This window comes from Colias philodice, chromosome 20 (assembly GCF_061535455.1).
Source record: "Colias philodice isolate Cphi_HAF_F1 chromosome 20, ilColPhil1 Martin Lab GWU primary, whole genome shotgun sequence".
NCBI classification, from domain to species: domain Eukaryota; kingdom Metazoa; phylum Arthropoda; class Insecta; order Lepidoptera; family Pieridae; genus Colias; species Colias philodice.
The window spans coordinates 9,003,024-9,026,142 of record NC_143105.1 but is presented as its reverse complement, the minus strand read 5'-3'; the positions used below and the strand labels follow the sequence as shown (position 1 = coordinate 9,026,142).

The following is a 23,119-nucleotide window of genomic DNA, read 5'->3' as shown; positions in this document are numbered from 1 at the left end:
CATTAAGGGTACGATTAATATTACACCATTTCTAAAGAAAGACAAACAAAGACACTTTCGACCTTATAACCTAGGTTTTTTCCTTAGCTTCTTATATTTCCTTACTAATTTGCTTGTGTGTAAGTTATTTAAAAAACCAGTGATAGATTTAATAATTATTTGAATAAATATTAAATCTATCACTGCTTTCAACAAAAAAATAAACAATAAAAGACTCATAAACAGTGTTCTTGTGTTCAGTGTTAGTTAAAACATATTTTATCACACGGTAATAAAATATGTTTTAACTAACATGTATACAGTAGATAATAATAAAACAACGTATTTTTATATTCATATGCCTTTATTTATCGTGCATTTTCAATAATCCAATCAGTGTAAGATGCGACAGAAGCACTGACGCCAGGGTGTCTAGGATCAGCGCAGCCCATTCCAAAGGAAACGATGCCAACTATGACGTCATCAGCATACATCGGTCCACCGGAGTCTCCTTGGCAAGCGTCACGACCACCCACGTCGAGGACACCAGCACAGATCATGTTCTCAGTGATTGTATTTGGTCCATAACGCGAAGCACACACATCTCTGTTCACCGTGGTGATTGTAACATCTTGGAGTACGTGAGATGATGGCCCGTTGTACTGTAATGTGAAATATGAATAAGTTAGTTTTGAATGCATTCAATGAATCAGAAATTGATAAAGGTATATATTCGTATGATAACATAGGTTGTAAATAATGAAGATTATGCTTCGAGATAATGGTTGTGAGTAATTAAAAACGGACGCCATTCGAGATACTTCGCTATCAAACTTCACTTCATAGAAAATATAAGGTTCAAAAACAAGGTTTCTGTAACCATGTAGATACTCACATGAATAGTGCCCCATCCAGCGTGAACTACAGGAAAATTGTCAGGTAAAACAAAACCCTTGCTGACAATAACTCCTCTCTGTATAGATGGTGAGTAGACGAGAGGGGTGAGCAGTTTAAAGACAGCAATATCGGCGTCATAGCTTGAAAGTTTTCCGTAGTCTGGATGATTGCGTTCAAAGTCTACGTAGTGCACGCTTCCACCAGTATGACGGTAAGAGGAACCAGCTCGTATACGGGTGTTCTTAGGATCATACCACCTGTAATAGATTAAGTTAAATCTATACTAATATTATAAAGCTGAAGCTGTTTGTTTGTTTAAACGCGCTAATCTCAGGAACTACTGGTCCGATTTGAAAAATTCTTTCGGTATAGGCTATATACCATCACCCTAAGACCAACAGGAGCGAAGCGATACGGGTGAAACCGCGGGGCACAGCTAGTCAACTGATAAAATCAGATCTTTAATAAAAAATACGATAAATAAAATAACGATACTTAGTATATAAGATTTATGATCCGTGAATTTATGAGACGTACTGTAGGTTATCTATACTTATAATAAATCTGTAGAGAGGCCAATTCTGTACATGAAATATATTTAAAAAAAAACTATGAAGGGGTGATAAGGGATCGCTACTGATGCCAAAAATGCAATCAGTAAAATTTTTGTCTGTCTGTCTGTCTGTCTGTCTGTATATTCGTTATAGAAACAAAAACTACACGACGGATTTTAACGAAATTTGGCACAATTATTCTTCATACTCCTGGGCAGGTTATAGTAAAAGAATCATGTAAATCGGTGTAGAAACACCAAAGTTATACATGAAATACGCTATAAGTCATCGCGCGTGAATTACATGCCATAAGGATTATTTTTGTGTATCAGTTGCCGCGTTCGACGCGCTTCGCGGCGGGAGCTATAAAGAGGCGGCGGGTCCGCACCCGTTTCGCGTTGTCACGGCATCACGTGTGAACGGCTGAACCGATTTCGATAATTCTTTTCTATTATATTCCTTGAAGTACGAGGATGGTTCTTATGTAGAGAAAACGTAAATATGTACCACGGGCGAAGCCGGGGCGGACCGCTAGTCAGAAATAAAATTATAATTACCATTCATTAAAGCAGTGCGCAGCAGTAAGAAGCCAATAAGAAGTAAGAATATTTCCACCGCATTGCTGATCCCAAAGTCCGAGCCAAGGGAAATAAAACTCTATCTGTACTAGAGACGGATATTTTTCAATTGTGGTATCTTGTCCACCGACAATAAATGGACTTTCAGCTTGAGAAGATGCTGCAAATAAGATTCTTTATTAATATAATTCACCAATAAAATACCAATTGAAGGTAAATATGAAATAGATAAAAATGGTGATGAATTGAAATACAAATTTTATAAAAATGTGACTATCCCACTCGAGACTTTTATAAAGATAATAAAATGAAATAACGAGCAATAAAACAGAATATTAATCCATCAGGCCCCGGAATCACAGACACAATAGAAAACCTATTGTGTCGCGGTCGGATCTGGCCGTTCGGTGCTCAATGGGTTAAAGGGGTAATCAGAAGGTGAAAAATGTAAATGGGTACAAATATTTTAATCAAAATTATATTATTATCAATTTACCTGCTGTAAACAGCACCCCCAATAGTAGCAAGTATGATACCTGCATACTTATAATTTCGATAAGATTGCATTTTCATTATTTATAAAGATTCTCCAAATATGTAGATTGCATGTATCGATAATTATATCGAATTGCGATTAAATCCAGTTGTTGTTTAAGGCTAGTATATATTATTATCTCCGGATTTTCCAAAACATGGATAAAGGTTTCTACGATATGATTTGATGGCTCAGAACAGTTTATAATAATTAAAAATGAATGTATCATTGCACGATTAAAATTGTTCAATATTATTTATAATCCAATCAGTAATGCTATTTCTGCTGACCCACACAAAGGTACTTGCGCATCTTCACTGCCAAAAATGCCCAAATACAATACTAGATTACCAAATTTTTCAGTCAAATTATGATTAAATAACAATTATCTTATCTTAGAAAATATTATCTGACGTTAACGTTTTCTTATTATAATTTTTGAAACAAAAAAAAATCGCAGTCGGATGAAACCCATTAGAAAAGGAGGGGAATATGATAAAAATGTAAGGAAAAATAAATTACGGTCAATCCAAGTTCGGGAAGCGGGAGGGGGGAGCTTTTAAGAGAAGAAAATGGTTTCTCTCGATTTCCGACAAAACTACAAGTCCTATAGAAAAAAGTTCAATGGCAATGTTGTAGGTAATTAAAAGTTCTACAACTTTTGTATTCACAATTTTTTCACATAACCTCAAAATTTAGGTGAAAAATTCATAAAACCAAGTTTTTGGTCTTTTATATTTATCTACTTCAAAATTTATTTTTTTTCAACGAAATTTGGTGGAAACTTACTTTATTATGTCCCAAATACACTGTAATTTATTTGATTGAAAATATTTATTTTTTCGCCTTATTTTGAATTAATACCAAAAAAACAACCTAATTTTCAATCGAAAAGTCACCCGTCAAAATATAAGCTTTTTTCAAAAACTTGGGGTGCCTTTTATTCATTGAAATCTCTACTTTCATATGGTGTAAAAAAAAATAAACACCACCATAGTAAATGTTCTCAGGAAATGCATACAAACAGTCTGAAAATTAGGTTTTACTAAATCAGGCACACTTCTCGAACTACCTGAAATGTTTTTATCGACATCATTTTGCTTTTGAATATGCTGTAAAATATTAAACTTAGAACAGATAATTATTTTTCTTTTGAAATATTACCGAAAAGCCGATACAAGAGAAGATATAGAGTTCAAGAAGTGTGCCTGATTTAGTAAAAGCTCATTATCACACTGTTTGTTTTTTCTGATTGTAATTTCCTGAGAACATTTACTATAGTGGTGTTTATTTTTTTTTACACCATATGAAAGTAGAGATTTCAATGAATAAAAGGCACCCCAAGTTTTTGAAAAAAAGCTGATATTTTGACGGGTGACTTTTCGATTGAAAATTAGGTTGTTTTTTTGGTATTAATTCAAAATAAGGCGAAAAAATAAATATTTTCAATCAAATAAATTACAGTGTATTTGGGACATAATAAAGTAAGTTTCCACCAAATTTCGTAGAAAAAAATAAATTTTGAAGTAGATAAAAATAAAAGACCAAAAACTTGGTTTTTTGAATTTTTCACCTAAATTTTGAGGTTATGTGAAAAAATTGTGAATACAAAAGTTGTAGAACTTTTAATTACCTACAACTTTGCCATTGAACTTTTTTCTATAGGACTTGTAGTTTTGTCGGAAATCAGGAGAAACCATTTTTTCTCTTAAAAGCTCCCCCCTCCCACTTCCCGAACTCGGATTGACCGTAATTTATTTTTCCTTTTATTTTCATCATATTCCCCTCCTTTTCTAATGAGTTTCATCCGACTGCGATTTTTTTTATCTTTTCATTATTTTTGAAGGCTTCTACCCCAGCCTAAGTTGGAATGAAGTGAATAATAAAACAACGCGCCTATTAAATATATTTATTAACGAGCATTAGCCACAATCCAGTTAGTATACGATGACACTTGTGTGCTGACACCGGGGTAGAAAGCGTCTGCACATCCATTTCCAAAGGAAACAACACCAACGACAACATTGCCAGCGTACAAGGGACCACCAGAGTCCCCTTGGCAAGCGTCACGACCACCAACATTCAGGATACCAGCGCAGATCATGTTGGCAGTAATGGTGTTACCACCATAGCGTTGAGCGCAAAGGTTTCTGTTAATCACATAGATGGTAACGTCTTGAAGGACCACGGATGGCTCGCCGTTCAACTGAAAAATTATTTAATTTAAGTATTAGTATTTACATTCAGCAAGGTCTGACTCTTCAGACCACCTTTGGATTGACTTAACTTCGACTATGTTCATGTTGTTAAGAACGTAGTCAAAGTTCCTTAACACGGCTATTAAACTGTTGTGTAATATTGAACCATTGAAATTACTATAATTGGAATTTCACTTCAAAGAAAATATGTAATTTACAACCAAATTCTTGCTACTTTTTAATAAGCTGTTCTATTAGGCAAACGTTAATTGTCAAATAAAGATTTTATCGGCCGTTTGGTCCGAGTAGATGAAAATCGCAATTAAATTGACAAAAATATTCCAAACTCTCTTACACTAGTAGCTCCCCATCCAGCGTGGACCACAGGCAGGTTATCCGGTAAAACAAAGCCTTGTGATACAATAGTAGATCTTTGTACAGTAGCAAAATATACTAGAGGAGTGCGTAGCTTGATGACGCTAATGTCAGCGTCATATTTGGACGCTCTTCCGTAATCAGGGTGGTTACGTTCGAAGTCGATATTATGAACACTCCCACCAGTGTGACGGTTGGTAGCACCTGCCCGAATACGTGTGTTTTGGCGGCTGTAAGTCCTGAAACAATAAAATATAATAAATTAATATTATTATCTTCAAAGTAACAAAGGCAAAAATGTGAAATTATAACATCAATTAATTCAACATAAAAGTGAATTTTCATTAGCTTTAAACTATTTGGAATATCGCTTCTTTCTTTGACATTATTAGTAAATTACTTGATTTTTTTTATGTCCAATGAAAAAAAAATAAAATATATTAAATTAATCCTAGGTAATGAAGGGAGGAGTGGCTAGTATATTAAAATCTGACTGAATGTTTTATATCTACTATATTTTTATTTATAAACTTTTATCTTACATATTTGCGACGTGTTTTTGGAGCGTTCCTCTGCAGTAAAACAAAATAGGTTAATGATGACTGAATACTTACCAACCCTCGAAGCAGTGAGCGGCTGACAGCACCCAGTAAGTAGTCAGGATACTCGCTCCACATTCCTGGTTCCAGAAGCCCCAGCCCAAATAATATTCCACTTGAACTAGCGAGGGATAGTTTTCAATTCGGGTGTTCTGACCGCCAACAATAAATGGGGTTTTGGCATGGACGGTTGCTGAAATGTATGAAAAGTTTATGCAATTATTACAGTAAATGAATGTCTCAGTTTAAAGAGTTATTTATGTGTTTGTTAAGATGTAGCTTATAAACTACTAAATTGATTTTAAAAATTGTTATCTTAAAAGCTATAGATATCATAAGTCAATCTGGGCAATCCCGAAATCGGATCAGAAGTATCTAAGATAATTGTGCATAGTTGCTAATTAAAAATTTAACTATACACAAGGAATAAAACCACATTAAAATAAGAAATCAAATAATTTATTAAACATTGATAAAATAAATAAAATTAATATTTACCAACTGATAGTAGCAAACCGAAAGTTAAATAGGACACCATATTATTATTTTAAAGTTCGCTTCTATTTAAAATATTTTTCCTAAACTTGATATTTAAATACCCGTTACGTGGATAATTAATAAGATAAAGTATTATTACAATCAAATTTACTAATCCTAGTACTTACAAAGGGGATTAAACAAAACTGTGTTATAAATTATAATTGCTATTTCCTGATAAAACACTGAAATAATTGACCAAATTTTTCCGATAACTATATGGATCCTTAACTTCACGTTTGATATAATAAGATATCAAACTTAAAAACTTTTTCTTCGTGAATTTATATTTTAATGAATATCTATACCATTGTTGAACGAATAGTTTCAGAATTATATTATAACGTAAATCGATCCATTTTCAAGTAATTTATCAAATAAAAATGACCGATACGATATTAACGACTTTTTCTGAAAATTTTAATCTATATCTCCTATTTATAGCAGACAGAACTTTTTTCGCAGTTATGCCATTTGCAGGCACTACACAAAACTTAACAATTAAAAAATATGATGTTGAAGTATTAAAAAATATCCCTGGATTAATTTAATCAGCAACTATGTACTTACCTTACAATCGTTGATATCTATGCGGTAAATGTTAAAATTTGTATGGGAAATCCAAATCCATCATTAATCATTGTTAATTAATCTTAATCTGGTACTTAAAGGCGTGTTTGTGTATTAATGATATGGTGTTTCCTTAAAAAATAATAAGATATCTAAACGATATCGATCTTTATGCAAACAAATAAAACAGACGTAAACTATTTCACAAGATTTATTATAACATAATATATTACATGGTAGATACAGCAGAAAACCATTTTTATTATTCCTTAATGACTGACGATGATTTCTAAGCTGTCCTCTGAAATAGTTCAACTATTTTGGAAGACAAACTCACAAGTTTGATAGCCCATATTATACAAAGTAAACTTAAATACTAGTATAAAAGAGGAATAAACAAAAACATAACTACTGAAACTAGATTAGTAAGATCAAAGTAGGAATTAACGAGCGGTGGATAGGATCCAGTTGGTGTAGGAAGATACTTGAGTGCTGACACCGGGGTAGAAAGCGTCACCGCATCCATTTCCAAAGGAAACAACACCTACAACAACATTGCCAGCGTACAAGGGACCACCGGAGTCCCCTTGGCAAGCGTCACGACCGCCAACGTTCAGGATACCAGCGCAGATCATGTTGTTAGTGATGGTATTACCACCATAGCGTTGAGCGCAAAGGGATCTGTTGATCACGTTGATGGTAACGTGCTGGAGGACGTGGGACGCCTGACCCTGGAACTGGAGAGAAAAAGTTTCATTATTATCTGGGAGAAAATTGGGATCATAATGTCTATACTGAAATTCTGAATAAGAAGACATTGAACGTAACGTTTTTTTTTTTTTTTATATAAGAGGAGGCAACAGAGAAGACGCGTCACCTGATGTTGAGTGCACTGCGTCGCCCATAGGCACCAGCAATGCCGGGGACATTGTTAGTGCGTTGCCGGCCTTTAAGGTACGCTCTTTTCTTGAAGGTCCCTAAGTCGTAACCGTTTGGAAACACCGCATGAGGAAGTTCATTCCATAAACTCGTTGTGCGCGGAAAGAAGCTTCTTTTGAAGCGCGCAGTTGTCGATCGCCAGGAGTCAAGGTGGTGTGGGTGGTATTTGAGTTTGCGGCGTGCAGTACGGTGATGGAACTCAGCGGCAGGTATTGTTCCAAACAGCTCCTCAGAGCACTCCCCATTGTAGATGCGATAGAAAACACACAGTGAAGCGACGTCTCTTCGCAGCGCGTAACGTTATGTTTTTGCAGATAGATGAAGTCAAACAATTATATCCACTTAACATGTACTATAAGAATGATACAAACTATTTAACGCTATCTATTTCATTCTTCTAACAAAGACAAATTTACAAATAACTACAGGAATGATTTAATTCAACTTTCAAAAAGTCTTTAACATTTCTCTTACCCGTGTGGTACCCCAACCAGCGTGGATGACAGCAGTGTTGTCAGGAACGACGAAGCCTTGGTTTACAATAGTACATCTCTGGATAGATGATGTGAAGGTGATGGGAGTGCGCAGCTTGATCACACTGATGTCGGCGTCGTATCTAGAAGCCCTGCCGTAGTCGGGGTGGTTTCGCTCGAAGTCCACATTGTGAACGCTCCCGCTTGTGTGACGGAAGGTGGCTCCGGCACGGATACGTGTGTTGGCAGCTCTGTATGTCCTGGAATGGAGTATGTTACAGCATTAATGGATATGCAATATTAAATGGGTAATATGATCTATGTGAAAATCTCTATATAATTTAACTAGTTTGTGTTAAAATGCTTTCTGGTGTAAAGGATTATCAAACCTTTTTTAAACTTCAGACTTTCAATATTGTGTTAAATACGTATTACTTCGTCCAAAACTAGAGTTATATAAATGTTTAATTAATTTTTACGATTAATCAAAATATGAAATTTTGATTAATGAAATATGTAAAACGTCATAGGAATCCTTCATAGTAAAATTATCTCTATATAACAAGTTTATAATATTATTATCTATGTATAAAGCATTCATCTGTTAATATTAAGAAATACTCACCATCCCTCGAAGCAGTGTGCAGCAGATAGGATCCAGTAGCTAGTCAGAATGCTGGCTCCACATTCCTGGTTCCAGGAGCCCCAGCTTTTCAGGTATTCCACTTGAACTAGGGAAGGGTATCTTTCAATAGTGGTGTCCTGACCACCAACAATGAACGGGGATTTGGCGTAGGCGGTTGCTGAAATAAATGAAAATTAATTATTCCTATTTATCTTATATATAAAAATGAATCGCTAAATGTGTTGGTAAGCGCATAACTCGAGAACGGCTGAACCGATTTCGATAATTCTTTTTTTATTATATTCCTTGAAGTACGAGGATGGTTCTTATGTAGAGAAAACGTAAACATGTACCACGGGCGAAGCCGGGGCGGACCGCTAGTAAATAATAATAATAGTTAAAAAAAAAACTAAAAAACACGCTTTTTATAGAAAACCGAAACTAAAAAATAGAAATTTTTGATCAAATTAGTGTATTGTCATCGGTCCTCAATAAATCTACAAAGTTTGAACGAAATCTGGCCGTTTAAAGTGGGTCAAAATCGCGCCCAAAGAAGTCGGTTACAAACATACAGGTGAAGCTAATTTAAAGCGTGTAAAAAAGCAGAGCAAGAATCACATGCACATAAGTACTGCAGATGGCAAATAGAGATTATTATGAGAAAGAAAGAAATTGAAATAGCAATGCTACAGCTATGAAAATTGCACAAAAAAAATTAACATAAGTTCTATGGATACAGTTTTATTAGAGACTTTGAAATAATGTACCTATACCTATCTAAAATTAAAAAAAAAATCATACTAGATTGCCACGGTGTATGCTTAAAATATTTGAAAAAATAAGGCGTAGAATATAGGTATTTATTAATTTAGGCAATTTGAAAATAATTTAGCTCGAAGTCAAAATGAAATTTAAAGTATAAATTTTATGTTCCTTTAAACCAGTAATTTAATTACGTTACGCATTAGCATTATTATTTACGAATTATTAAATGACTTCAAAAAAGGCTAAAACAAACGACTGCGCATAATTAGTAGGTAACATATTTGTATATGGAAATAGTAAGCGAAATATAATTTATATTACTTACCCACTAAAAGCAGCAGACCAAGAGGTAGGTAGGACACCATATTGATATATTGAATACTTCTGTGAAATCATTTGTGCATTCTTCGTATTTAAATACTTGGATAATTCATAGGATTAAATATTTTAAGATAAATAATGATTATCTGAGTTAGTAATCCTATTATCCTATGGATTAAACATAAATATAATATAATAAAGTTTTATTGATATTGATCGATGTATCGACGATAATATTATTATTATGAATCAATTTTTATTAATTTTGCGATAAAATTGTTTCTAATAGTGTTTACATTACTTTCAAAGGCTTTTCCTCCAAATCCAATCTACTTATATATGTGTAAAAAATATCGTGTTTAATTAAAATAATTTAAACAATATTTTTTGTATTGTTAGGTAATAAAAATTCAATGCCATTTTAATTTTTTTGTTATATATTTCTCGTTGTATTACATTTTTATTTCGTAGACGTAAATGTTACAAATTATGTGTTCATTTTTCCTACTAATTTATTAATGTGAAAGTAACTCTGTCTGTCTGTGTCTTCTTCACGCCTAATCCGCTGAACGGATTTGGATGAAATTTGCTACAAAGATAATTTGAGACCTGGGGTTTTCTGGTATTCATAAAGGTGTTTTCCACTCTTTTCTTTTTATTTATCTTTGCTGACTCACATGTTGAATATTATTATTTTATTAGGAGTTTTCTGATTAAAGTCGCCAATTAGGCAGTAAGCAGCTTGGTAAGGAAAAGTATTTTTTATTTGCATTATTATCAAAAAATGGTAAATACCATCCAACATTTAAATTAATAGGTAGGGTTTTAACTTCATTACAGGTCGCGTGATGTTAATCCATATATTATCGATATTTTTTAATTATCAATCGATAACAATATAATATTTGCCACAATTTTTTTATTAAATGTAATTATTAATTATTAATCTAATGTTAACGATATCCGTGTTCGTAATTTTGACGAATTTTGTTAAAATAATTCAGCTTATGAAAATATTGTATTTTTAGTGTATGTAATTAAAAATGTAACATGGAAAATTGATCAATCATATTTTTCTAACTATATAATATTATGGGCCCTCTTCACAATAGACAGCGTTGGCCCATCAAATGATGGACCATCATTGCTGCCAATCAGTGTCACAATATGTGGTAGTTTGCACATTGGCTCATGTTCCTTTGATGACCGACAAACGGCAATTACGAACAAACATCTGCAATGATGAACAACCACAGACATTAATTATGCCCTCGACACTTAAACTTAAACATTCATTTATTCAATTAGACTTCTTCTAAAAGCAATTGATAAATGCGAATGTTTCGATGTTTGAAATTTGAATGGATCTGCATGAAATTTGGAACAAAGATAAGTCAACATAAGCACATCGGCTACCATCGTTGTATTCGGGTACTAAGCAGTTCTCTTTACTTATTAGAAATTTTACAGATTTCTAATGAGGAAGCAATTAGGTAACTTTAAGATTCGCCTGTATAAGTTATCCAAGTTAACGTACAGCATTAAGTTACAACATCACAACGGTGGCACATAACAAACTTTAAATTGGTTAAGTTCAGTGCAGGGTTAAATCAAGATTTAGTACCTGCGTGGTTTTAGAATTTTTTTTTAATATATAAATTCGAAAATCCGAAAGAAGAGAATGGGTACCCATTTTGTAAGGGACTTTGTTGTTTCAGCATTTCCATTACGTCCACTATTAGATATAGGCCTTGTTCAACACGGGCTCCTGTATATTTGTTTAGAAAAGTGTTGTTTGTTGTTGTTTTGAAATCTCTACAATATGTAATTAATAAGGCCCGACAACCAACGTCAGATATTTTGTTGAAAAGAAATTACGAATCATTGAAGTACAATCATAACATGCATACAAGCAAACTGAACATAAAAAAACAATTAAAAGAAATCATACATTGTCTAATTAAAAATGAACTCAATAAAATAAGAATAAAATAATAAAATAAACATCAACAGTATTGTAACTCCTCTCCACAGCATAAATCTATACATTCATCTCGACCTACATAATCTAGGTAAAAGAGCTAAAAAGACAATCAGTCAATCGTGATTTCTGGAGCTCCATTTTATTCCTAGGTCCAGTTTCCCGGGACAGGATCAATACGGCACTAACAAGGGAGTTCCAGCGCGCATGCGTCGACGCCATTGCTAAAACGAAGCGGCTTCAAAAAACAAAACATTAATACCAATATTATTATAAGCGAAATGTCGCCGGAAAAAGAAAAAGGTATAAAGTGCTGTGATTTGTGTGTGCCATTTATTTATTATGTAAGAATGCGTGTTTAATTTGACATTTTTCACTTGTTTATAATGTTTTTGTTGCGTGAGTATTTAAAAGTTTATCAGAGACAGGATCTAGAGATCCTTCCCGAATTAAATGTCTGAATACAGTTAAAATAATTACAACTTTCTCAAATGTTTCATTTTAATTAAATTTCAACGTAAAGACAAAGAAACATAACCTCTTAATGTACATATTATCTACTCTTTGTTATGATATATCATGTGTTTTTAGTTCTTTATTTTTGAATGAAAAGTTGAATAATTTTAAGCAGTGCTATAAAATATGATTCTATTGGTTCTTTCAAATTCAAATTCAAATTCAAATTCGTTTGTTCAATCAAACTTGACCTAACCTTAGAGCTAAATACATTTAGGTGGTAACTGTATATATGATGGGTATATATATTATCAATTAACGGTTCGAGACTTTATTATTCACTAAAACCTGGTCTTAAAAATTCATTCAGTTAAAAGTGAACCTAAAAGTTTATCTAAAACCACGTCACTGTGATCCTTTTCGCGTATTTTCCATGTACTTTTTATTTTATTTAACTATTAAATTCGTAATAAAAAATATATGCAATTTAAAAACGACAGAACCTATTTTAGATTTGATTTTATAGACCGCGCAAAAATTTAACTAAAAAAATCATGTAATACGCTTAATGTCAAGTTCATAAAGGTACAAATAATTAATTAAAGCACCTAGTGTTTTAAAAATATATTTTTTATTGCTACAAACAGTCTTTTCGTGTAAATTCTGTTATAAATTACATGATACGATAAAATTATAACCTTAAATAATAAATATAATATGTCAGTAGCATCGCCTTTTCTGTTATTACTACCAACATATCAGATAATTAATGCCCACACAATACACATAAAACATTAAAAACATCCTACTAAAATTTCTTTCCAGAGCCCGAAGATGTCATGGAATCGATAGACGAGTTAAAAGAGCGTCTATCATCCATGAAACGTATGATGGAAGAAAGAAAAGCAGCTGGATCTGGTACTAAAGACCTGTTCCAAGGTCACGCCCCCAGCCTGGAAGGTACCAACATGATAGACGGCAGCTTCCTAAGCTTCGTCTTCGGAGGGTCCCTGGTGGTGATCCTGAGCGTCTCCTTCTATGCCTTTTATAACCTTTACCATGCTGTACTGAAGAAATTCCCGTCGCCTCACACAGAACTGTAAATAGTAGGTAGTTAAATAAATTTATGGTTAATGTTTTTGTGTTTTATTTGGGTAACCACAAGGGTAATAATGAAGTACGAAATGAAATAACTAGAAGTAGGCATGTATAATTGATAATTTTAATAATTTTAAAAATAATTCACATACATAGGTACATAGTTTTTACATACCTACATAAATATATTATTGGGAGTAATTAGTTCATGTTGAAATATAATTTCCACACACATATTACATTAGTTAAATAATTGGGTTTTAAATCCGTATACCAATATTTCAGATGAAATTAATACATTTTTTTTATAATTTAAATAAATAAATACTCCAGGACAAACAATTTAATAACAGTAAATAAAACTTCCTGAATTGTTTTGTTTGTTTTGGATTTGGATTTTATTCATTGATTGATATTGATTATATCCGTATCATAGACTTAAAATGTTTATTGTATTTGCATGACGATTAGATAGAGCACCTCTAGCGGTTACGTAAGAAACTAAAATGCGTTCCAATCCATAAAAAAATAAAGAAAATTAGAAGTTCTTAAAATCTTATTAAATGACAATATTTTTTGTTAAGACGATACACAAAAAAAAATCCACTGCTTGGCGGGCGGAGTCTAATAGCTCGCTATCGCGAACGCGGGTGTGCGCGAAGTCATTCTTGCAAACTCGCCGCGCTGCCGCTGGCCGACTCGGGACAAACATGTATGGAGTCGTCATACAGTTATAATATTGTTATACATTTATTCAATTGTTGATTTATTGGTTTTATTTTCTTGCTTATAAACAAATAATCTTCTTTCCAACAACTACTTAGACATTATTAATAATTATTATTATTTCGTAATGTTTACTTTATTACAAAATAATACAGGTTATAAATAATCTTTAAAATAACAAAAAAATATTGTTACTCTGAAAAAATGAAATGGTAATCAATAACGCGGACTACTGAATTGATTTAGATAGAATTTGATGCTGACGTAGATATTACATCATGCCCAGAAATGAAAGGTACTATTTCTGAAAGAAGTTATAAACCCTAATTCTTCTCAGTCAAAGTCAAGAGTGGAAGATATCACTAATACAGTAAAACTGATGCGAAACTTTGGATGTTAATTTGTATATTTTTTTGTTAGTTGTTACTTAATCACGCCAAGACTACATTACCAATTTTGATAAAATATAGCTAATTGCCTGGATTTACACATAGGATACTTTTTATCCGAACTGAACACTTCTGTGGGATAAAACAGGATTCACGATATAACCTAATTCCAAGCGGGCAAAGCCGCGGTCGGAATGATATTTTTTTAAATAAAAAAATTGTTTAAAAAAAACACAAAATATATTGACGCATGTATTTATTTTTTGCACTCTATTATAATTGTAATTATTCATTACAAATAATCAAAATAAAATAGCCAGAACAAAGTTAGGCCCTGGTAGGGTAGGTAGGCAGGTACAGCAATGTGAGACGAACACTGGCTTATTTATACCAATAATAATAGTATTATAAACATTAAATTAAGTTTACTTTCTAACAACGAAAATACATAATATTAGCTAATGTGAAAGCGAATCAACCAATCATCCCACAACAATGAAATGTGCACACAAATATTCATCCAAATCGGTTCATGTGATTAGGAGGAGTGACTGCAGCGCCATCTTCCGGGCCCAATTGTGTTTCCAGATCACCCACGAACTCAATTTAATATACTTACACAAAATTTTTCGAAATTAAAACTCACATTACTATGTAAATATGAATATAAACCTGTTTTAGTACTAAGCAATTTCCCGCACAGGTGTTGTAAGTATAAATGAAATAAATATCAACATCAAATTCTTTATACAACATACTTATCTACCACCTACTAAGAAATGTAATTCTTTAAATTTTTTCGTATTTTTTTTAAATATAATACTACTCCAATGAGCTCCTGTTCCATATCACGTCCGCCATACTTCCACTAAGTTCACCATGATTTTTTATTTCTTTGCACTTTGTTGCTTTTTGCTAAAAATGGAATCATGCGATAAAACCAGTAGAACGTTGATAACATACATTTTTGACTGAATAAAGGTACTTACGAAGGAGTGGGTTCACATTGTGAACAATCAGTGGGTTTATTTTCCTTCTGGATTCCGGATTTCTGAAAAGATTATCTATGCTATAAATGAAAAAAATCTTACACATTCGTTATGTACTTAAAACAGGGGTACATATCAAACATCGTCTATAATACAATTATCATCAAATTTAAAATAAAACCAACTTCTTCATTAATTTGTTCCAATTGTAAGCATTCTTTTTTCTCCAACCTTTATGTTTCTTCTTCTTATTTTCTTTATTGTCCCCATTTGTCTCATTATGTCTTATCGTGTTGTCACCCTTTTTTACGATTGCGCGAGCGACACAAGTTCCCCGTGTGACGGCCGTAGCGGGAATGACTCGTGCAGCGATCGGGGTAGGAAGGTACAGGGCGGCTCTCGCTATATTGGCTGGTCGCGCGCTAATTTCAAGTATTTCTTGTTTATTTCAAAACCATCGCATATTTCAAAATTCTAAATCGGTAGACGTATAGGTTGTATATTTTATAGTTAATATCCAAAAAGTCGTAACTTTACGTTTGTTATTTTGAAGATGCCAGAGATTATAAAAAAATAACAATGAGAACTTTGTATTTTTTTTCTATCGAGAAAATATCATGGAATCATGTTTCTAAAACGGTAGACGTATTGTGTTACTATTGAACTTTCTTGTCAAGAATTTTCATCACGACAACTTTAATAATATAAAAATTACGAAGGTTTGAAAAGGGCCGTAAATGTTAGAAAAATTAATTCATCACCTTAAACCAAATTGCTTAAATAAATGTTATATCAGTGGACTATCTGTATCTCTTCATAGTATAAAACAAAGTCGCTGTCGCGGTCTGGTCAACCCTATGTATGCTTAAATCTTAAAACTACACAACGAATTTTGAAAGTTTTTTTAATAGATAGAATGATCCTCTAGGAAGGTTATGTAATTTAATAGTACACTAATAAATATCATACACGCTCAAAACAGTTCATTCTGAGCTTATTTCATAAAAAAATATGTTTAGATGTTACGTTTTAGCCCAGGTGTCCTAGAAATATATATTTGAACAACTATTTTAATTTATTATAATTAATATTTCACTCGAAACTAATTTGTTCAAGGGCTTGTATTAAAAGCGTTCATAAATTCAATTACATAATTAAGATGCTTTATTACTCTATAGGTAAGTATAATTTAACAATTTTCGAGCGTTTTACTTCGACGAGTATTAATGTATAATGCCGTTTTCCATACAGTTTCAATGTATTTCCTTCGAGGGTATATAATCTATATATTCTATAATATATCATATATAATATATTTAATCCTTTATTCTATACAATATGAACTTGCAATGTTATAATAAATGAATGCAAGTTGCAACGTATAATAAATATCCTATGAATTGTGATATAAATTTACCTTTTACATTATTATCAGCTCCTAATATTTCCTATCTACCAAGGAAATATTAAGAGCTGATAAATCTTTTTTAATCAACAATTACGGTACCACGAGCAAATCCATTCTTTATAATCGTACCAGCTCCCACGACACAAGTTCTCTTAGTGTGGGAGCTACAGTTAATAATTATATTGTATAATAAGTGACAGCAAAATATGATGTTGTTAAATTTTGTTTTGTTACATACTGTGTTTTTGCTGAAATAAATAATTTTTCATTTTTTTTCATTTTTTTTTTCATCAGTTATATATTGTGTGACGCCCACACAACCTACACTTTACAAATCACATCCAAAGGTTATAAACATTATTCATAGAACAAGGCACAAACAGCTAAACTGATAGCAATGTTAATAAAACTGTCAGTGCCTCAGAGAGGAAGTACATTGTTAATTATTACACGGAACGTTTAGTCTTTGTGAGTAGAACATAAGGATATAAATCGTAATATATATAAATCTCGTGTCACAATGTTTGTCCTCAATGGACTCCTAAACCACTTAACCGATTATAATAAAATTCGCACACCATATGCAGTTCGATCCAACTTGAGAGATAGGATAGTTTAAACATGTAGGTACCACGGGCGAAGCCGGGGCGGACCGCTAGTTTACATGTACTATTCACAATACAAGAGAAGTTAAGCAATTGCATTGAATTTCTGATGGAGAAACAATTTCGTAAATTATTAATATACTTAAATAAAATTTCTGTCTGTATGCCTGTTCGCAATTAACACTAAAAACGATTGCACCGATTTTCATTTTATCATCAAAGGATTATGGGATGCTAGAAGAAGGTTTCAGTACATAATTTTATTTACATTTTAATTTTTAAAATTTTCAAATTTAGAAAAACTAACGGATAGTTAGTAAATATTAAACAGAAAGGATAGTAATTGGTATAATGATTGGCGAAATGTATTTACTAATATGTAAAACATAGAAAATATTATACAAACCAAAGTTATTTTTATATTTATTTTCAAAACCATATTTCTTAAACATTACATTTCATTTAAACCGAGTTATTAGCTTTTAATTTAGACCCAACAAGCCATTCAAAAATTGACGCAGAGGAAGTCAGAGTTACGCAAAGCTCCATATTTACTGTACGAGGAGGCTTTACCTCTCCTCTGGGTATGAGGTTTCCGGTTCTACGCTTTTGTGTATATTCTCAATTACGATGTGGTTACCTTTCTGAGTACTACTTGATTCTAAATATAACATGTAGCTTATAAAATATTGTTCAAAAAGCTGTATGGAAATTCACACAGCTTTGTTCATTGATTTACAATGATTATTTTTCCGACCCAAATATCGACCAATAGAATTGCACCATTCGACGTCACGTGGTACAACCTACATGGTATTATACTGATATTTTTTTGGAAATTTTCTCTGGTCGTTGACGTCAAACTGACAGGTTCAATTAAATTGTGAAATTATTGGCCGACATTTGGGACGGAAAAATAATCTCCCGAATACCACACGAGCTTCAAAATTATCTGGCATTTCCCTCAAGGTTCCCTGCAAACAAATAAAGTCGTCAAGTTTTTCAGGAAAAATCACTCGCGCTTCGCGCTCGTGATTTTTTAACCTTGACTAAAAACTTGACTCCTTCATTTGTTTGCAACGAACCTATCGGAAAATACCCGATAATTTTGAAGCTCTTGTGGTATTATAAGTGATTATTTAATAGCTTACCCACGCAAGTTGGTCTGAACTCAAATGGAATACTGCATCATTTATCATTGATGCTCTGTTTCCTAACAAAATCTTTACTTAATATTATAAAGCTATAGAGTTTGCTTGTCTGTTTGTTTTAACGCGCTAATCTCGGGAACTACTGGTCCGATTTGAAAATTTTTTTCGGTGTTAGATAGCCCATTTATCTAGGAAGGCTATAGAAGGAAGCTATATATCATCTCGCTGAGACTAAGTGTATTTGTTTGTATCTCTTTCATGTTTTCGATTTGTCTATCTCAATAAAATAAATTAAAAGGCTAGTGTGACCTTATAGGTTTCCTTTACCGCGGCAAAAAATCTAACTCCCATGAGAATTTCTACTTTGACTACGTAGGCGAAACCGCGGGGATAGGTATAGATCTAACATTGTCGACGTCAGGCCAGACTCAGGTCACCGGTATACTTAGGCCTTCCCCAGGGAACCAAAATAACCAAATTTCTCGAGTGGAATACAGAAACATACACAAATATATATTCACGAACGCTTACAAAACTCACATACAAAAAAATATAACGTATTATATTATCCTCTTTTACTTTTCTTATAGTAATAGAATATAGAGAAGTCACAAGAACTGACTTTCAACGTATAAAAAGCAATAGTAGTTTGTTGCATTTGGTTAATTATATTTCAAATGTCTAAGGTGCGGCACGAAATCGAACCTGCAAGGCTGCAACCTTAATTAAGTACTAAAATCGTGCGGCAACAGCCATACAAATGATATCAAAGGAGTTTATTAATAGACTTTTAAAAGCTTTTTAATTGTTGAAAAATACCCTAGCCTTTCCAGGGAATTGGTGTTATTATAAAATTTCACATTCAAACTAAAGTAATTAATAATTTCATAAATTATTCAACGTACAACCTGCGTTATTCAGACAAAATATAATACACACAATTATAATCAATTATCCAATAGTAATATGGTCTAATTTCGCGTGTTCCATATTTAAAACTAAAGCAAAAGCTGTTTTCCTCTCTATATGCTACCCGTTTCAGAAAATCAACATATCTTGGAAACAAAACATGTCATACGCTCCATTCATTAGTCATCACTGAAACTATATCTGTCTCTTTCATATGTACGTTTCTGAAATTAGTGTGACAAAGACAGCGCTATATGTGAGATGGGCGGGAAAATGTTAATGGAGAAATATCGTTAGAGGCAAAGATGAAATATTAAAGCGAAATGACATGTTATTTATTTTTACGAATAGCTATGTATTGTGTAAATAAATTGTCACGTTTTACGGAATGGGATAGATTTATTTATCAGCTATCTTAAATATATATAACGACCGCCTCCTTGGTACAGTGGTTGGCGCTTGAGCGTAGAACCGAGGGGTCCTGGGTTCGATTCCCGGTGGAGACGAAGAAAAAAAAATGTCTCGGTCTGGCAGGACACAGAAGGCTGATCACCTACTTGTCCCTAAAGAAAATCGATCAGTGATACAGATGTATGAATAATGCATCTGCCCCTCCTTACCCCACTACGGGGACACGGGACTTCACACTTTACTTAAATATATAACAATTCTAACTTCATTTGTCTTGTATGTCACTGACGATCTGGGTATAAAATATTTCGTATGGGAATCAAACGAATATATAGGCCATTCAAACTTGAATAGTTGCGTAGAAAATCTACAAAACCTAGCAAATTTTTCAATCGGTACAGTCACGCTAAAAATTATTTTATTTAACCATACATTACACTATTTTTTTACAAAACTGCCTCTAGTAATTTAAAATTCATATATTATGTAGAGCAGAAAAAAATACGAGCAAACCAACTAACACAATATGAACTAATCAATTGCGTTATGTTTTAAGTAACTGGGAAAATTAACGTAAGTAAAAATAAATAAAAATCGTTTATTTAGAAACAATACATACAAACAAAAACAATTTAGACACGACGCGGACGATCGCCTCAACTAGGAGTTGTGCTAGAGACGATCGACGCCTTCCTCTCCAGTATTGTTAATTTAACTTATATACTATTACATATATTTATAAAATAGAGAATCATTAACTAATTGAGGTTAAAAATAACGTGAATGTTTATTTCAGGCTAAATGGACACAAAAATAATAAACGTATGTGTATTTTAGTCCAATGACAAATTGTCACATCTATATTATTTATTCTCATAATCGTTGGCTGTTACATCTGTCGCTTCAGCTAATATTGTGGTAATATTATGAAACAATACACTTGCTTTATGTTTCACAGTAGCTTTATGGTGTACTCAGCTTTTATGCAAATTTGTGTTTTTGTTTTCCGTATAGGTAAAACTGCTGGACCTGGGAGCGTAAAATTTTGGCAAATTTCTTTTAAATTATAACTGATTGAACTTGATACTATTGGTTCTATATGGATCTGTACAATAAAATTACTATTACAATTCAAACAGAGCTTATAAAGCTTATTTTTTCATTCTTCAACAAAAAGCTCTATTCATTTGCATAATATATCATTGGTTTGCACATAATATATAGCCGGACTTTGATTTAGTTTTTCTTCAGTAAAGTTTATTTTTTCTTAGATAGAGCAAAAATATATGTACTACACATTTAAACTCATATATTTCATGATATGAGTTTTAATGTGTAGTCTTTGTCAGCCCAATTTTTTATTTCCGTTGAGAATATAGTTTCTATAATATTCGTAAAAGCTTCTTATCTAGTCTCTATGTTTGAAATAAATTTATCGTCAAATAATATGGAAAACTTTATGCAAATACCCAAACTTTCCCATTCCATCAACGATAGCGGTTATTCACAAAATTTCCCCAATGCAAAGCATTCAAAGAAAGTCATTATCAACTGAATTTTCCATCCAATGTTTTTCGCATGTAAATTATTGTATTATGAAAATGGCGTCGCGTCAGCATGACGTACATACCCGCCCAGCCAGAACAGCGTAACAGGTAAAGGTGAAATCAACCCGACTTCAGTAAGCTCCCGGTGCCCGCGGCGAACGCACGTACGACGACGCGGCGACTTGAATGTTTTTAAAAAATTACCTGTGAACCAGCCGGCGAGTATAACGGTAAGTCGCATCGATTCGAAAATCGAATTTCGATTTTTTTTTAATTTTCGCGCCTAACGTAGGCAAAGGAAACTGTTGCGCGTCGTAATCAACAAGTAAAAAGCTTTTTGTAAGCTAGCGTAATGTAACAAAGGAATGGCATTGGCTATTAAATATTTATTACGTTTTTCCTTCGAATTTCCCGGTAATATCAATTTTTCTTCTTGAATGCTAATTGGAAATTATCTCCCTGAATGACAAAGTAGACGTATTTTTTAAATAACAATAATTAAATTTGAATTCGATTAAAAAGTAGACATATGAATATATATATTCTAATATTAAGGCTCTATATATTATTAAATTGATATTTTGATTAAATATATCATCTTAAATAAATATATATACTTACGGTTCAATTAATTATTTTCAACCGATTTCAGATTAAGGAGAAAGCTCGCAAACAACTCTATCTTTTTCTCTATTTCTTCCTCAGAACTTTTTACTAGATTACCTTTTTTTAATTATTCTATTTTTTTTAATTTTTAATGAAAAGCTGGTTCTCGTTATCACATTAAATAAACTGTATAAACATAATATACGACCTTTTATAATTCGTATTAAATTGTCTGAAGATTTTCTGATTTTGTAACTCGTCGATGTACAAGGAAAAGGTGAAGTTACAGTTGTTTAATCTGTAATAATTATTATTTAACAAATTGTCTCTAAACGGAACATCATTTAATAATTATCAGATGTACAGTTTAATTAACAATGACATTTGATTAATTATTGTGAAATGATTGATGGCGGACACGTTCTTCGCCATTTCAAAAGCTTTCGTTCGAGGATAGATTCGATAGCTTGTTCTATAGGAATAATTTAGCTTTATGTTCGTGTTTTTTTTTTAATGATTGAGAAGTTTGTGTGTAAATCGAAAGGAAACAAAAGCTCATGAGTTCAATAAGTAAGAGTCGAAATAAAATTTCTTATTTTTCCTCTCACTTACCCTTCTGAGATAACTGTGAATCTATAGGTTTTACTTTCCATTATTCATAGAAAATGCTTTTTTAGATTTTCATCTTAAAATAACATTATTATCTTACATATCTAACACACTTGTCTTCACACAGTTGAAGTACTTTACAACACCTTTTTTGTAAATTAATTTCATACAAAAATTTTTAAGGAATCGGAATACCTATTGAGTTAGAATTCGGATGTATCCTTTTTTTTTACTTTTAAACGATATTTTTTGTATAGGGTTTTTACGTGTGAAGATTTTGAACTTATTT

The 23,119-nt window shown here is 32.5% G+C and overlaps 5 protein-coding genes across 5 annotated transcripts in view; 2 read left to right on the top strand and 3 right to left on the bottom strand.

Annotated features, from left to right (window-relative positions):
* Window positions 1-347: 347 nt before the first annotated feature.
* LOC149479625 (trypsin, alkaline C-like) lies at window positions 348-2,575 on the bottom strand. The gene is made up of 4 exons (XM_089708319.1): window positions 2,505-2,575; window positions 1,988-2,182; window positions 875-1,133; window positions 348-641 (listed from the first exon to the last, which is right to left on the bottom strand). The coding sequence occupies exons 1-4, from the start codon at window positions 2,573-2,575 to the stop codon at window positions 348-350; spliced, it is 819 nt and encodes a 272-aa protein (XP_089564445.1).
* A 1,880-nt stretch (window positions 2,576-4,455) lies between these two features.
* Window positions 4,456-6,253, bottom strand: LOC149479624 (trypsin, alkaline C-like). The gene is made up of 4 exons (XM_089708318.1): window positions 6,214-6,253; window positions 5,731-5,908; window positions 5,097-5,355; window positions 4,456-4,749 (listed from the first exon to the last, which is right to left on the bottom strand). Exons 1-4 carry the CDS (start codon window positions 6,251-6,253, stop codon window positions 4,456-4,458), a joined length of 771 nt encoding a protein of 256 aa, XP_089564444.1.
* An 800-nt stretch (window positions 6,254-7,053) lies between these two features.
* On the bottom strand, window positions 7,054-18,012 carry LOC149479622 (trypsin, alkaline C-like). Its single transcript, XM_089707792.1, has 4 exons — window positions 17,976-18,012; window positions 8,860-9,040; window positions 8,236-8,494; window positions 7,054-7,559 (listed from the first exon to the last, which is right to left on the bottom strand). Exons 1-4 carry the CDS (start codon window positions 17,983-17,985, stop codon window positions 7,266-7,268), a joined length of 744 nt encoding a protein of 247 aa, XP_089563918.1. The 5' UTR covers window positions 17,986-18,012; the 3' UTR covers window positions 7,054-7,265.
* LOC149479623 (uncharacterized) lies at window positions 12,144-13,518 on the top strand. The gene is made up of 2 exons (XM_089708289.1): window positions 12,144-12,229; window positions 13,208-13,518. Exons 1-2 carry the CDS (start codon window positions 12,208-12,210, stop codon window positions 13,483-13,485), a joined length of 300 nt encoding a protein of 99 aa, XP_089564415.1. The 5' UTR covers window positions 12,144-12,207; the 3' UTR covers window positions 13,486-13,518.
* Window positions 18,013-21,729: 3,717 nt separating the features above from the next.
* Window positions 21,730-23,119, top strand: part of LOC149479620 (IDLSRF-like peptide) — a 74,834-nt gene continuing 73,444 nt past the window's right edge. The window contains exon 1 of the mRNA XM_089708117.1: window positions 21,730-21,845. The gene's annotated coding sequence lies outside the window, so the exon portion shown is untranslated. The remainder of the gene's footprint in view (window positions 21,846-23,119) is intronic.